This window comes from Carettochelys insculpta, chromosome 5, assembly GCF_033958435.1.
Source record: "Carettochelys insculpta isolate YL-2023 chromosome 5, ASM3395843v1, whole genome shotgun sequence".
Lineage (NCBI taxonomy): Eukaryota > Metazoa > Chordata > Testudines > Carettochelyidae > Carettochelys > Carettochelys insculpta.
This window is the reverse complement of record NC_134141.1, coordinates 85,007,301-85,020,529: the sequence shown is the minus strand read 5'-3', so window position 1 is coordinate 85,020,529 and position 13,229 is coordinate 85,007,301. Positions and strand designations below refer to the sequence as shown.

The window sequence follows — 13,229 nt, the reverse complement described above, 5'->3', positions numbered from 1 at the left end:
AGCCGTGCAGGCACTGGACAGACCGGCACCGGCTACTGTGGCACCGAGCGAAGCACTCCCAGCGGCACCGAGGACAACGGCACCGGGAGCAGCGGAAACTAGCACGGCACCTGCTACGGTGCCGAGCCCGCCGGCACCGATAAGAACCAGTGATGCCTGAAAGAGCAAAAGCTAAAGCAAAGACCAGGCACCGCAGTCCCTCCCCTGAGGTAATTGCGCTGCCATTATCGCCGCAATCACCACCAGAGATTTGACGAGCAGCAACACTTTCAGCCTGCCACAGACGTCCATCTCCTTTTCTTCAGAGTCCATCTCATGGAGTTGCACGCTTCTCTCCATCATCTAGCGGAGACCCCTATGAGTATTCTCACAGAGGCTCTCCCCATACGTCGGTGTCATCTCGACGGTCACGGCATTCTCTGCATCACCCTTACATCTTTGGGTCATGGTCCAGGTCCCCATCACTGGGCCCCTGTCTTGTTGCTATGACCGCCACCATTATACGGGGCATCAACATAGGAGGTCAGCATCTCACCATAGATCTCTGTCAACTCCTTCTCAACGCCACAGTGCACAGCTTCCACTTGGGGGAACACTGCAAGTTTCCCAATCAGAGGCTGGATTGAAAGATTTTGAGCCTCACCTCGAAGCTTCCAAAGGGCAACCATATCAATACAGCCAGGATCCCGAGGAAATGGAGGAGAGATACCACAGTGGTGCCTCCTCATCCTCTCCAGACGAAGCGGTGGTTCCTGGGGACATTTCCCCCCCAGATGACCTGAAACAATTCCAGGAGCTGTTCAAAAGGGTAGCTCAATCTCAGGACATTCAGGTGGCGGAAGTGCAGGAGAAGCACCACAAGCTTCTTAAAAACCTCAGGCCCCCGTCCTCTTCTAAAATAGCTACACCATTAGATGATGCAATCATGGAGGCAGCCACTAATATATGGCAAACTCCAGCCTCCGCTCCTCCTACCAACAAAAGGGCAGACAAAAAGTACTTCGTTCCTGCTAAAGGTATGGAATTCCTGTTTAGTCATCCACAGCCAAATTCGCTAGTAGACGAATCCTCTCAACATAGATCCAAAACGTCCCAGTATAAATCCGGGGGACTGGACAAGGATAAAGAAGCTGGATCATCTACCCTGTTGCTTCACATGGCTAACTATGCTGCCCATTTGTCAAACCACAATTTCGACAACTAGTCCAAACTTACCGCCCTCATGGACTTCCTCCCGGAGGATAAGAAACCGATCCTTAAGGCAATTGTACAAGAAGGCTATGCGGCTTCTCGAGCAGGCGTCCAGATCGCACTAGATGTAGCGGACACAGCGGCCCGCGCCGTAGCCACTGCAGTTGTAATGCGCAGGGAGTCATGGCTTCACACCTCCGACATTCCCAAGGAGCTACAAGTGAAAATTGCAGACCTTCCCTTTGACAAAATAAAATTATTTGCCGAATCAACTGACTCAGTCTTACACTCGAGCAAAGACTCCAGAGCGACACTTCGGACTTTGGGGATATACACCCCACCATACAGAAGGAACATTTTTTATCCTCAACAACGTTGTTAGGGTTACCAACCGCAACGTACCCATTTTCAACGGGGGTATGATCAGGGACGTCACCAACAACCACATGACAAGGGCCCTAGACATCGACCTCAACAAGGCAACGCCTCCTCAGGGCAAAATACAAGACAGCAGGTTTGACGGGTATGTCGAGGGTCACGAAACCAAGACCGTATCTCAGTGCCAATCTCAGTACATGTTCCATCACCGACTCAAGCCGTTTTACCCACAATGGAAAAGCATCACTTCGGACAAGTGGGTATTGGAGATTGTAAACACGGGATACACGATCCCCTTCCAATCATTACCTCCACCAAATCCTCCCACCGCACCCCTTCTCAGAGACCCCTCTCACCTACCGGAATTAAGGCAGGAGGTGGACCACCTCCTATTCATAGGGGCGGTGGAGAGAGTACCAGAGCAATTTCAAAGCAAAGGTTTCTACTCCAGGTACTTCCTAACAGAGAAGAAGACAGGAGGGTGGAGGCCCATTTTGGATCTATGGGCACTCAACCAATATCTACGCAAACAGCGCTTCAAGATGACTACAATGGCTTCAATAATTACGGCACTAGACGACAGAGATTGGTTTGCAGCCCTCGACTTACAGGATGCGTATTTTCATATCGCAATTCATCCTGCGCACAGGCGCTTCCTCCGGTTTATTGTTGGCACAGATCATTTTCAGTACAGAGTCCTTCCATTCGGCCTCTCTTCAGCGCCCAGAGTCTTCACCAAGACCTTAGCGGTTGTGTTAGCATACCTACACAGACAGGGCATTTTCATCTTCCCGTACCTGGACGATTGCCTGCTAAAGAGAGCTTCCCAGGCAGAAGTATTACGGATGATACACATCACCACAAACACATTTACGTCACTGGGCCTCATCATCAACTTCTCAAAGTCAAAGACCAACCCCACGCAAACTATAGAGTTTATAGGGGCTCGGATAGACTCTGTCATGTCAAGGGTATATTTACCCGATGCCCGTTTTTGCACCATCGAGTCTCTCGTATACAGTCCCACTGTCTCAGTCCTAACGTGCTTACAACTACCGGGGCATATGGCGACCACCACGTTTGTGGTGCAAAATGCCAGGCTGCACATGTGAGGACTGCAGCATTGGTTGGCAACCATATACAAACCATCAATCCATACCGTTCACAAGATGGTGTCACTTACAACAAAGGCATGAAGGTCACTAACATGGTGGGTAGACCCCAAGAATCTACTAACAGGGGTGCCCTTCCACCAACCACAAGTTACTGTGTTCATTACAACAGATGCCTCCCATATGGGATGGGGGGCACACATGGACAACAAAACCACTCAAGGTTTATGGTCCCCCGCAGAGAAGACACTGCACATAAACATATAAGAGCTCAGAGCAGTGTTCAATGCGTGCAGGCATTTTCAGAATTATCTGCGCGGAAAAATAGTCGGCGTAAATACTGACAACACCACCACGTTTTATATAAACCGGCAGGGGGGAGCCAGGTCTCATACACTCTGTGCGGAGGCGGTCCGACTGTGGAACTGGTGCATTGCCAACAATATAACCATAAAGGCTTCATACTTACCGGGTGTCCACAACGTCAAGGCGGACCAGCTCAGCAGACACTTTGCGCCCACACACGAGTGGCAGATCCATTCAGACCTGCTTCACCAAGTGTTCCGCAGATGAGGTTTTCCCCAAATCGACTTGTTCGCCACTCGCGACAACAAGAAATGTCCCCGATACTGCTCCAGAGCGGGCATGGGACAGGGGTCTTTGGGGGACGCCTTCATGATTCCATGGAAGGGCCCTCTACTTTATGCGTTCCCTCCCACGACACTCATACACAAGGTCTTGGAGAAGGCCAAAAGGGAGAGAGCACGCATAATACTCATAGTCCCAACCTGGGACCGGCAACAATGGTTCCCATTGCTTCTACGCATGGCACAGCATCGGCCATTTCCCCTACCAACAGTATCCGACATTCTCACACAGGCTCGGGGGTCAATACTGCACCCGCAAAGACTCCAGCTACAAGCATGGTTAAGCCATGGCTTGGCGCCCTAGAGACTACATGCTCAGAGGGAGTACAACAAGTCCTTGAATGTAGTCGGAGGACTTCCACCAGAAAGACTTATCAACACAAATGGTTGCGTTTTTCCAATTGGTGCTCTTCCAGGCAGCTGACACCCCGGGATGGCACCATACCTATGATTCTGGACTATCTGCTACAACTCAAATAAAAGGAACTCTTTCTATCCTCTATAAAGGTTCATCTGGTGGCTGTATCAGTGTTTTGACATGAAGAGGATGGATCAACCATATTTGCCCATCCTGTTGTCTCGCGTTTCCTAAAGTGGTTGGTAAATCTGTACCCCCCTTGGAAACCAATACCACCGTCATGGAGTTTAGACTTAGTTTTACACACCCTCTCGGCACCGCTCTTTGAACCATTGGCTACGGTCCCCCTTCGACTACTTACCATTAAAACAGTTTTCCTCCTGGCAATCACGTCAGCTTGCAGAGTGAGCGAGCTCGCGGCCATAATGTCCACACCACCCTGCACGATATTCTCAAAAGAGGCCGTGGTCTTACGTTTGCACCCAGCCTTCGTTCCAAAGGTCTCTTCAGATTTTCATATTAACGAACCAATAGTGTTGCCCTCGTTCTATCCTAAGCCTCACAACTCGAGCGAAGAGGCATGGTTGCACTTACTGGACGTAAGAAGGGCACTGGCCTTCTACATCGATAGAACTAAACTTTTCCGGAAAACGGACAGACTCCTGGTGTCCATTGCATCCAGGTCAAAAGGGGAAGCGCTATCTTCGCAGAGGATTTCAAATCACATCGTGTCATGCATAAGACTATGTTACGAGCTTCGCAAGACTCCTCTGCCAGTTCCGCCAAGGGCCCACTCCACTAGGGCGATGGCGGCGTCAACGGCCTTCTTCAAAGGAATCGCGCTGAGAGATACCTGCAGAGCGGCGACGTGGTCTTCCTATGACACCTTCGCCAAGCACTACGCCATGCACAGGATGCTTGATAAGGATACATGTGTGTAGACAGCAGTCCTTTCACGGGCAAGCCACGCATAAATCAGGTACCCACCTCCTTTTTCGGGGGCGGGGGGGCGGTTACTGCTGGGTAGTCACCTACTGTGGAGCACCCATGGGGACCACTCGAAGAAGAAAGAAGTTACTCACCTGTGTAGTAACGATGGTTCTTCGAGATGTGTCCCCATGGGTGCTCCACTACCCACCCGTTCCTCCCCACTTCGGAGCTCTGTTTGTGTGTTTTTCAGAGACGTCCGGAGCGGTTGATCAAGAACTGGCGGGGACCGGATCGCGCACGGGACCGTAAGCGCGAAGAGCTGACGCGCATCGGCGCATGCGCGACCCCACGGAGACTGCTGAAGAATTTCCGAGCTTGGCGCCGGGGCAAGCCCGACACCTACTGTGGAGCACCCACGGGGACACATCTCGAAGAACCATCATTACTACACAGGTGAATAACTTCTCTTTCTTGAGCACAGGATGCCCCATACTGTTGTGGGACCATTAGCACAGCCTTCCTGCCATTTGAAAACAAGAAGCATAGGTAACAAATAGATCACATTTTGTTTTTCTGTGCAGCTTTAATTTATTTCACTTTGGCCAGTTTTTACAGTGCAGTTTAAATAGCCTGGGGGACAAGACTCCTGTCCCGGTACAGCATTAATACTTCAGATTCACCCCATTCCTGCTCAGTTTCTCTTCATTCTTTAAGGCTATTCTGGTTTTTGGGGAGCAGTCTGTAGGGGAGACTGAAGTCTTAGAAATCAGACTTGATGTTGCAGTAGATCCTTGACTGCAACATAATGCTTTATGTACAAGCTGGGGATTAATCTTGTGCAAATAAGATGTGCAGTAGGCGGTTGAAGACAGTTTGAGGATGGGTTGTGGTAGTACTGACTATCTCTGCTAAAATGATCAACAGTGCAATATTTAATGCTGACATCTAAGTTTAGCTACAAAGCTGCTCTGAAAGGAAGGGGTAGCTAATACAGCACCCCGACAGCAGGTTTAATGGATTCTGCATCGAGAGATGCTAGAGAACAGGCCTGGCTCTTGCCTCCAAACTCCATGTGGAATGGGGCTCCAGCTAGTCTGCTGCCCATCCTACAGGCCTGTTGACTGCAGCAGTAGCAGCTGGGGTTCTGTTGTCCAGCACTGGGAGTTACAGCTGTGGCTCTGAACAGTAACCACTGCAACAGCAGTCACTAAGGCCCCAGGGTAGAGTCTTCTGGTGTTTGTTGCAGAGGGTTAGGCACAGGCTGCCCTTCAAGATAGTGGCTTGTTCTGGCTTCAGCATTACATGTACTCACATGTTGCATAAGGAGGACTAGAGCTGTTTAACTGAAAAGTCAAACTGTTGCACCTCTTCCCTCCACCCCCAAACTACAGGAGTAGCTAAGAAGTAAATCCTTTTTGGTTAAGAGCTTTTACAGTGGTAACTTTACTCATGGAAAATGCCAAGTCCTCCTTCCTCCAGCAGTATGCCATCCCAGCAGGACTGTTAGTTGTAGACTTGAAGTTTGTTTAGCTCATTTACATAGGGAAAGAGTTCTGAGTAACCTCTGCATGATCCCACCTCGGGGATGCACCTCTTGGCTCTGAGCTACAAGCACAATTCATAAAAGGCTTACGGAGTTACTTGTTTAACTAAAAGCTGACCATTTATAAATTGATTTTGGGTTAAACCAGTGCACTTAGGCTGGGCCTCATCTTTCTGTAGCTTTTATCATCACCATCCTCAGAGAGACTGGTTTGGGGCACTTCACCTTCTCAAGCAGTGGCATCCTTTCAGCAATAAGACTGGCCTGCTGAAAGGACCGGTGCTTTTGTAGTGGAGTCAGTTATTTCCAAGTCTTGCCATTTAGATGCTCTGCAGCAGCTTTATACTAGGCGCTGGCTGTGACAGCCGCATAAGAAACAGGTAATGGCTGTTTAGCTGGCCCTGGACAGGTGACAAAGTCTTAATTGATCACAGAAAGCTTTAGTGTTTGTATAAAGTTTACAATAGAGCTGCTGAAAGAGGAGCAGTGAAGGACTACAGCATTTCTTCCAGAGGAAAGTTTCTGACCATTTTGCTAACAGGAATGCTCCAAAGAGGGACATTCCTCCTTAGACCATGGCCTCCATGCTTGGAACCTTGGCTGAGCATGAAGGAGTAGCTAGTACACATGGCTTTTCTAGAAAGCTGAAACTCAGTGCCTTTGGCAAGTGTGACTATGCAGAGGTACCATGAACTAGAGAGAGTTACAGTTATGTAAGTAATTGTTCCATGCAAATTTTAGAATTGAAGACAAGAAGATACATTCAGGAAAAAATAAGATTGTTTCCAAGCAATTTAGAATAATTTGGAAGAATGGTTTGAAATTCAGTTCATGGAGCTTGAGGGTTATTCTAACTCCTGCTCTCTTACCTGACCATGCGACAACGATGCCTTGCTAGTCTATTATAAGCATCCTTTATGTTAGTCACATTTTCACTGCTCCACAACCTCTCCCCGACGGCACTTGCTCGAGGCCTGTACAGAGACATTCAATTCAGTCTAAAAATGTATTCTGTTTCCCAGAACAAACATAATAAAGGAGCTTGAGCCCCCAAGAAAGGTTTTGCCACTAACCTATATTAGCAGCCAACAGCCCTAAAAAATGCTACAGTACCTGCAACATATTCTTAACACTCACAGTTCTGCTCTGATGATGGTTAATCAAATCTCATGTTTCAGTTATTGCACATAGAGCAAGCACAATGCAATTTGTCCTGTAATGCACAATAGGCTAGATGGAGGCTGGGTTTTTTTAGCCTTCTTCTCAAGTATCAGGGACTGGCCACAGCTGGAGCCAAGACATCTGGTAGAGAGAGCTTGTGCTTGTACAGTGAGTTCTCTCTGACCCACAGCTGGTGAGCCTTGCCCAAATTGTCACTTCTGAGTCAAGAACCAGTTTTCTCCCAGGTCAGAGTGGCAGGGACTTGAGCATTTTCACCAACTCTGCTGCCTAGATTTTTATGGGCATCTCACCTAATCCAGCCCCAGGGATTAATGGAATCCCAGTCTCTTCAACTCTGCTGGTGACAGACAACAATTTAGTCTGAGGACAAATGCTGTGTTGAGCTCAAATGACTAGGCTCAGTCTGGACAACGGTGAAGTTTAATGGCCTGTGATATGTCAGACTTCAGAAGCTAGTGCTCCCTTCTGGATTAAAATTTAAGTGTTGTGGGATTAATTCAATCCCACTCTGGTTAAATCTGAATGTGATCAAGAAGTTCCATACCATAATCTTGGTGTGAGGTTAGTTGCATCCACAAATTCTCCCCAAAGGCAGGCTTCTCCACCTATCACCAGCTTCTTCTGCTTTTCAGACCCTGTGTTCAAAGCACAAAAATTGTACAGAAATTAACTGCTTACTCCACCAGCAATTGACAGGCAGCTGCCATAAACTTCACCTTTGATAGCTGAATGTAAGTCGTCCCTCCCACCCCCGCCAAAAAAAAGCCCCTAACATGCATGTTTTAAGCATGTCAAAGCCATTAGATGCTAACACAGTCATCTGAAGAAGGATCACAAGCTTAGTATGAACGAAATAAAACCTTCCGTGTTAATGATTTAATAGGGCTTCAGATGCGAGGTATCAAGAAGAGCACTCAACTACCAATAAATATGATGACATAAGAAGGGTACAACCTTTGGTGAAAACTGCACCAACTCTGAAAAGCAGTTGCCGATTTTAAACAAATGTATTTGGGGAACATCTTAAGCAGATAATGCAAATAACTATTTTTACACGGTATTAGGAACCCAGAGAACCATCTGTCCCCACCTGCTCCATTGCTTCCCAAACATCAGAGCCCAAGCTACAGACCGAGACAACTTCAGAGTTCTGTCTGGTACAGCTATTTTTGGAGTGGTGGCATCAGCCCTGGTAGCCCACCTCTACTGCCGTAGGCAGGTAGGCTTGCACCTTCAGGCTCCAAAATGCTATGTAGACGTACCTGATATAGCCAAGGGAAAGCTTTTCATGGATACAGAAAAGTCACTTAGAAGTAGTTACCCAAATAGAAAAGAGTAATTTAAAATCAGTGTGACAGACCACTGAATTTTAGTGGCTCAACGCTGTAGTATCTCTTCCAATCCTGTCCATAACTAATATAGTCCAGGTACCAGGGAGCTGCCAGGATCGTGGTAAACCCAGCTCTTGTTACATTTTGTAGTTCTTCAGTATACAGATTTCTAATCCACACTTCAACTATTGTGTCAGGTTTTATCTAGGGAAAAAAAAAAAGACCTAAGTAAATGGCTATGCACGATCTTGTGATCAGTTATTGAAAACCCGAGTCTAGTTTCAAAGGGTTTGTCTTTTGGTTTGTTTTAGTGAGATCAATATTTCAAAGAAGTGGCAGATTTACATTCCTTGCTTTCATCTAAAGAAATGAGACCATTCCCTAAAATTAAGAGGTTGGATTTGGTGTATCAATGTGATTTTTTTTTTTTAAAAAGAGGTTGTAACAAAGTTAAGTCTACAACATATATTTGAAAGTAAATGCTGTAGAGTTGCTCTGAATTAAATAATGAAATAAGTAACTTCAGTATCAGTCATATTCCAATGCAGTTACAGAGTACAAAATTACAGATCACAGAGCTCAGGACAAATCCATTGTTCTATGCACTTTCCCACACCTACCCAGAAGTTCTGATATCCTTAGACCAAATCAAGTGCTGGTAAAGTTTTGTTCTAGCAATCTTACTTTGGGGAGCACAAGTCCTGACTGAGCTTTATAAATGTATGGAGGGGATGGTCTGACACCGCTTACAATGGTAGCAGCAGCTCCCTCCAATGGCTGGTGAGGGGACACAGAGAATCCAAGGGTCTTGCCAACATGTGTAAATAGTAGCTTCTCTAACCTGAATTCTTTAAACCATGATTTGAGGACTTCAGAAACTCAGAGTTTGGGGTGCGTGGGCAAAGTTCATTTGGCCTGTAATCTGCAGAAGCTCAGACTAAATCAGCATGATGATCCCGTTAGACCTTAAAGTCTATGGATCATGTTAGGTTACAGACTTGGACCCTTTCAGCACCTATATAGTCCCACTGGTATCAGTGAATTAGTTATGTGCCTAAACCTTTAAGATCAGAGACTTGCTTCATGAAGGCATTTCACAAATATACTGCAGCACTGTGCTGTTAAGTGATTTGTCCATTTGTCATCTTACCTTCACGCCTTTATCAAACACCTCCTGCCAGACTATGTATCCTTTATTAATGGAAGAAACAATACCCAAGAGTCTAGAATTTTAAAATAAAATAGGATTACAGTTAAGAACAACAGCGTCTGCTCTTAGATCACCTGTAGAAATACTGAGCCTTTATTCCGTAATAGGCTCCCAGCCCAGTGTGCAGTGTTGTGTAAGGCCTCAGACAAATCTTTGTATTTCTTGTCCTTCACCCATCCACTTTACACAAGACAACATCTCTAAGAATCTTGTGAAAGGGAAGTGGCCATACTGCCAGGAAATTCACAACCATTAACAAACTGGTGACTCTAGCCAGAGATTCATTGCTAAACAGGGGGTGCTGCTTTACTTAAAAACAAACCAACCCCACAAGATGATGCAGACAAAGGTTAAGTCAGGGTCCTTTTACCAAAATATTAAATCATCACAATCAACTCTTCTTTAAGGCATTTAATGACCAGACACTTATGTACATATTTAAAGAATGCTTATAGCTACCATCCAAGCATTTAAATGTTAAGGCTGCAACACAACAAAAAGTTGCAAGTTTCATGCTCCACATCTGAAGTGAACAGAAAAAATAATTGTGTTATAATTCAGTACGTCTCCATATCATCACATACACTCTAACAAGTGAGGTGGCTTTTAGGGCTAGCAACTTTCTGAAGAGGGGGCAAAGACGAGGGAAGAAAAAAATTAGTTTGACTAAATATTCTGGTGAAAGTGAAAAATGTGACTTACTTCTGAATATAGTAAGATTCCAGTTTAGCAAAGTCAGTGCCAAATCTTTGCTGCTTCATAAACTCTCTCACATCAGGGTTAGATTTCCTTAAGAGGGGAAATATTTGAAGTGTTAGCCTGATTCTTTACAAAGATTCCCGAACCCAGTTTTCAGTAATGTAAAATTTACTGAGCACATGACAGCTAGCTATGTGTTACTGCTACTGATGTCTCTTTGTAGATGCTTGGGATGAGGCAAGACTTAAATGTCACAACATAGAGTAGAGGCACAGGCAAAGATGAGCAATTCCCTTTCACAGAGAATTTTGATAATTCAAAACTTAGAGTTCTGATCTGGAACAAAACAAAACTAAAGCGGATGGATTCCCAGCTCTGGCAGTTCATTTGGTAGGCTGTCCAGAAGCCCTGGGGTCCCCTTCTCCAAGGCAGCCTGCCTGGTGTGCTGCCAAGGGACAGGGTGGAGCAGCAGGCAGGCAGAGAAATTTAAATCCTTTCTGGACCAGGCCTAAGTAGATCATGTTGATATTTTAAAATATGTAGGAAGTGTTAAAATACTAGTCCACTTGTGGAGAACTAACATTTATTTTCAAAACTTTTCCTGCTCCATTTTCTTAATTCTAGGAAGACTCTAGTAGAGCTGGTTGAAAAACATTCAATGGAACATTGATCAGAATTTGCCAACATGTCAAAACTTGAAACATTTCAGACACTGTCTGATTTCAACTTAGGTCCATAAGAACCATGCCTGCAGGCATGTTTCAGAGCCTAATTTCTGTATCCTTCTACTTGCAAACAGACTCCTTGAAATATTCAGCGCTCACCACCACTTAAAGGCTATGTCTACATGGCAGAGCTTTTCAGGATACCTCAGTATCCTGAAATTGCTACTCTGTGTCTTTGAAAGGCGCCTGTTATTTTAAAATAATGGGCATGCTATTTCGGCATCCCTGTATTCCTTGTTGCAGGAAGGGATACCTCGAAATAGTGCATTATTTCAACATTTGGCACTGTTTAGACGGCAACAAATGTTGCAGTAGCCTATTTCAAAATAAACTCCAAATAAGATATGCGATTTACGTAGTGCAAATTGCATACTTATTGAGTGTAGGATGCCGTGTAGACGTAGTCAAAATGATTTAAATAGATGCATGCTACTAGTTTGCACTATCTATAGTATGGGCTTTTTAAACCCAGTGAGGCAGGTGGAAGAAAGCCAGGTTTTTAAAGGAAAAAAAAAAATTAAGAAGAGACTGCATTTTAGTTTTTATCATGCTTTAAACTTCCAATTTTTTTTTTATTAAGGTGAGAGTTATTTCATATACCACTTATCTGCAATACGGTAGTTCCCTTTTGCTACATTAGCTTCATAATGGCATCTTCTATTTTAATGCTACTTTATTATATTGATTAAAACATTTAAAAACTGTCAGACACCCAGGCTAGACAGAATTAGCCCCATTCTAGTCCCGTCCCTTCCTGGAAGTTGCAAACCAACTGTTCCCTATAATGAATGTTGTAATGTAGCTATGATTAGAAGAAACTTAGGTCATAAGACCATGCCCTTTTGTTTAGTACGAAAAGCTAAATTACTTCTGTGTCAATGAAATGAATGCCATAATTGCTGGCTGTACATAAACTTTATATGGCCCAGCCATTTATGCTTTGACCTGTCACATCATACCAACAAGTGAAGTCCACTTCATCTCCTCCCAAGTGGATGTAGGCATCAGGAAATACACTGCTAACTTCTTTGAAGAGGTCAGTCATGAAATGATAAGTTGTATTCACAATAGGGTTTACAGGCCCATAAGAACCACTCTGGTGCTCTCCATTGTAACATGGTGTGAGAAGGTCTTTTTGACCTAACAAAAAAGCAATTAAGAGGATATGCAGCACATGTAGTTCTTTAGTAGGAAAATGCTTTTCTAACACTGGTTCAAATGCTCTTCCTATTCTATGTAATCAGAAAAAACAGGGAGTTGAATGATTTGCCCAAGGCCACAAAGAGTTTGAATCAATATTAGAACTCAGGACTGCCTGACATCCAGTTCAGTGGCTAAATAAGCATCCTGCAATGGAAGTGGCACAGGGAGTCTAGGAGGGCTGCAAAGCCACTGCTAGGTTTTCAAGATGACATCTTCAGAAAATTCAATTCAGATTGCAGATTCCTCCCCACCTTTTATTCCGCAGCTCTAAAAAATTCAGAAGAGGGGAAAAAAAAAGCTCCCCCTGTCCCACCCGCAAAGTAATTCATTTTGCTATACAATCCCAGTACTAAGCACAGGAAGACACCCCTGCTAAGCAACTACGAATGCCACAGAAAAGGAGAAAGTTTTGCAGGAGAGCCGTGTCCTGAGCCCGGGTGACCCCTGCTTGAGGGGAAAGGAGGGCCCAGTGAAGGCTGCTGGCTTCAGCAATGTTACTCTGTTCAGTACAAACCATGCAGCAAATGGTGGAGGAGGTGTGACAATGTGACCCCACATTCCCTCCCTCCTCCCCCATTCCACCTCTGCTCCTTAGTTACCAAATAAGGAAGGGTCAACGTATATGCACTAAACTAGCATATGGGTTGTGAAAATTACAAGTGTACATTAACTTCGGACAAGAGTCTTTGGAATCTATTCATCTTAAGAACAACTTCTTTG

General features: G+C 45.2%; 1 protein-coding gene across 2 annotated transcripts in view; it reads right to left on the bottom strand.

The window, feature by feature from the left end:
* The window catches only part of HEXB (hexosaminidase subunit beta), a 30,988-nt gene that overhangs the window by 2,852 nt on the left and 14,907 nt on the right, over positions 1-13,229 (bottom strand). The window contains exons 8-13 of one of the 2 annotated variants that reach the window (XM_074995432.1): positions 12,266-12,446; positions 10,585-10,671; positions 9,823-9,895; positions 8,702-8,876; positions 7,886-7,976; positions 7,029-7,133 (exon numbers count right to left, since the gene is read on the bottom strand). In XM_074995432.1, coding sequence (XP_074851533.1) covers positions 7,029-7,133; positions 7,886-7,976; positions 8,702-8,876; positions 9,823-9,895; positions 10,585-10,671; positions 12,266-12,446 — 712 coding nt within the window. Of the gene's footprint in view, positions 1-7,028; positions 7,134-7,885; positions 7,977-8,662; positions 8,877-9,822; positions 9,896-10,584; positions 10,672-12,265; positions 12,447-13,229 lie in introns of those variants that run through there. The other variant, XR_012645768.1, reaches the window with a different exon arrangement.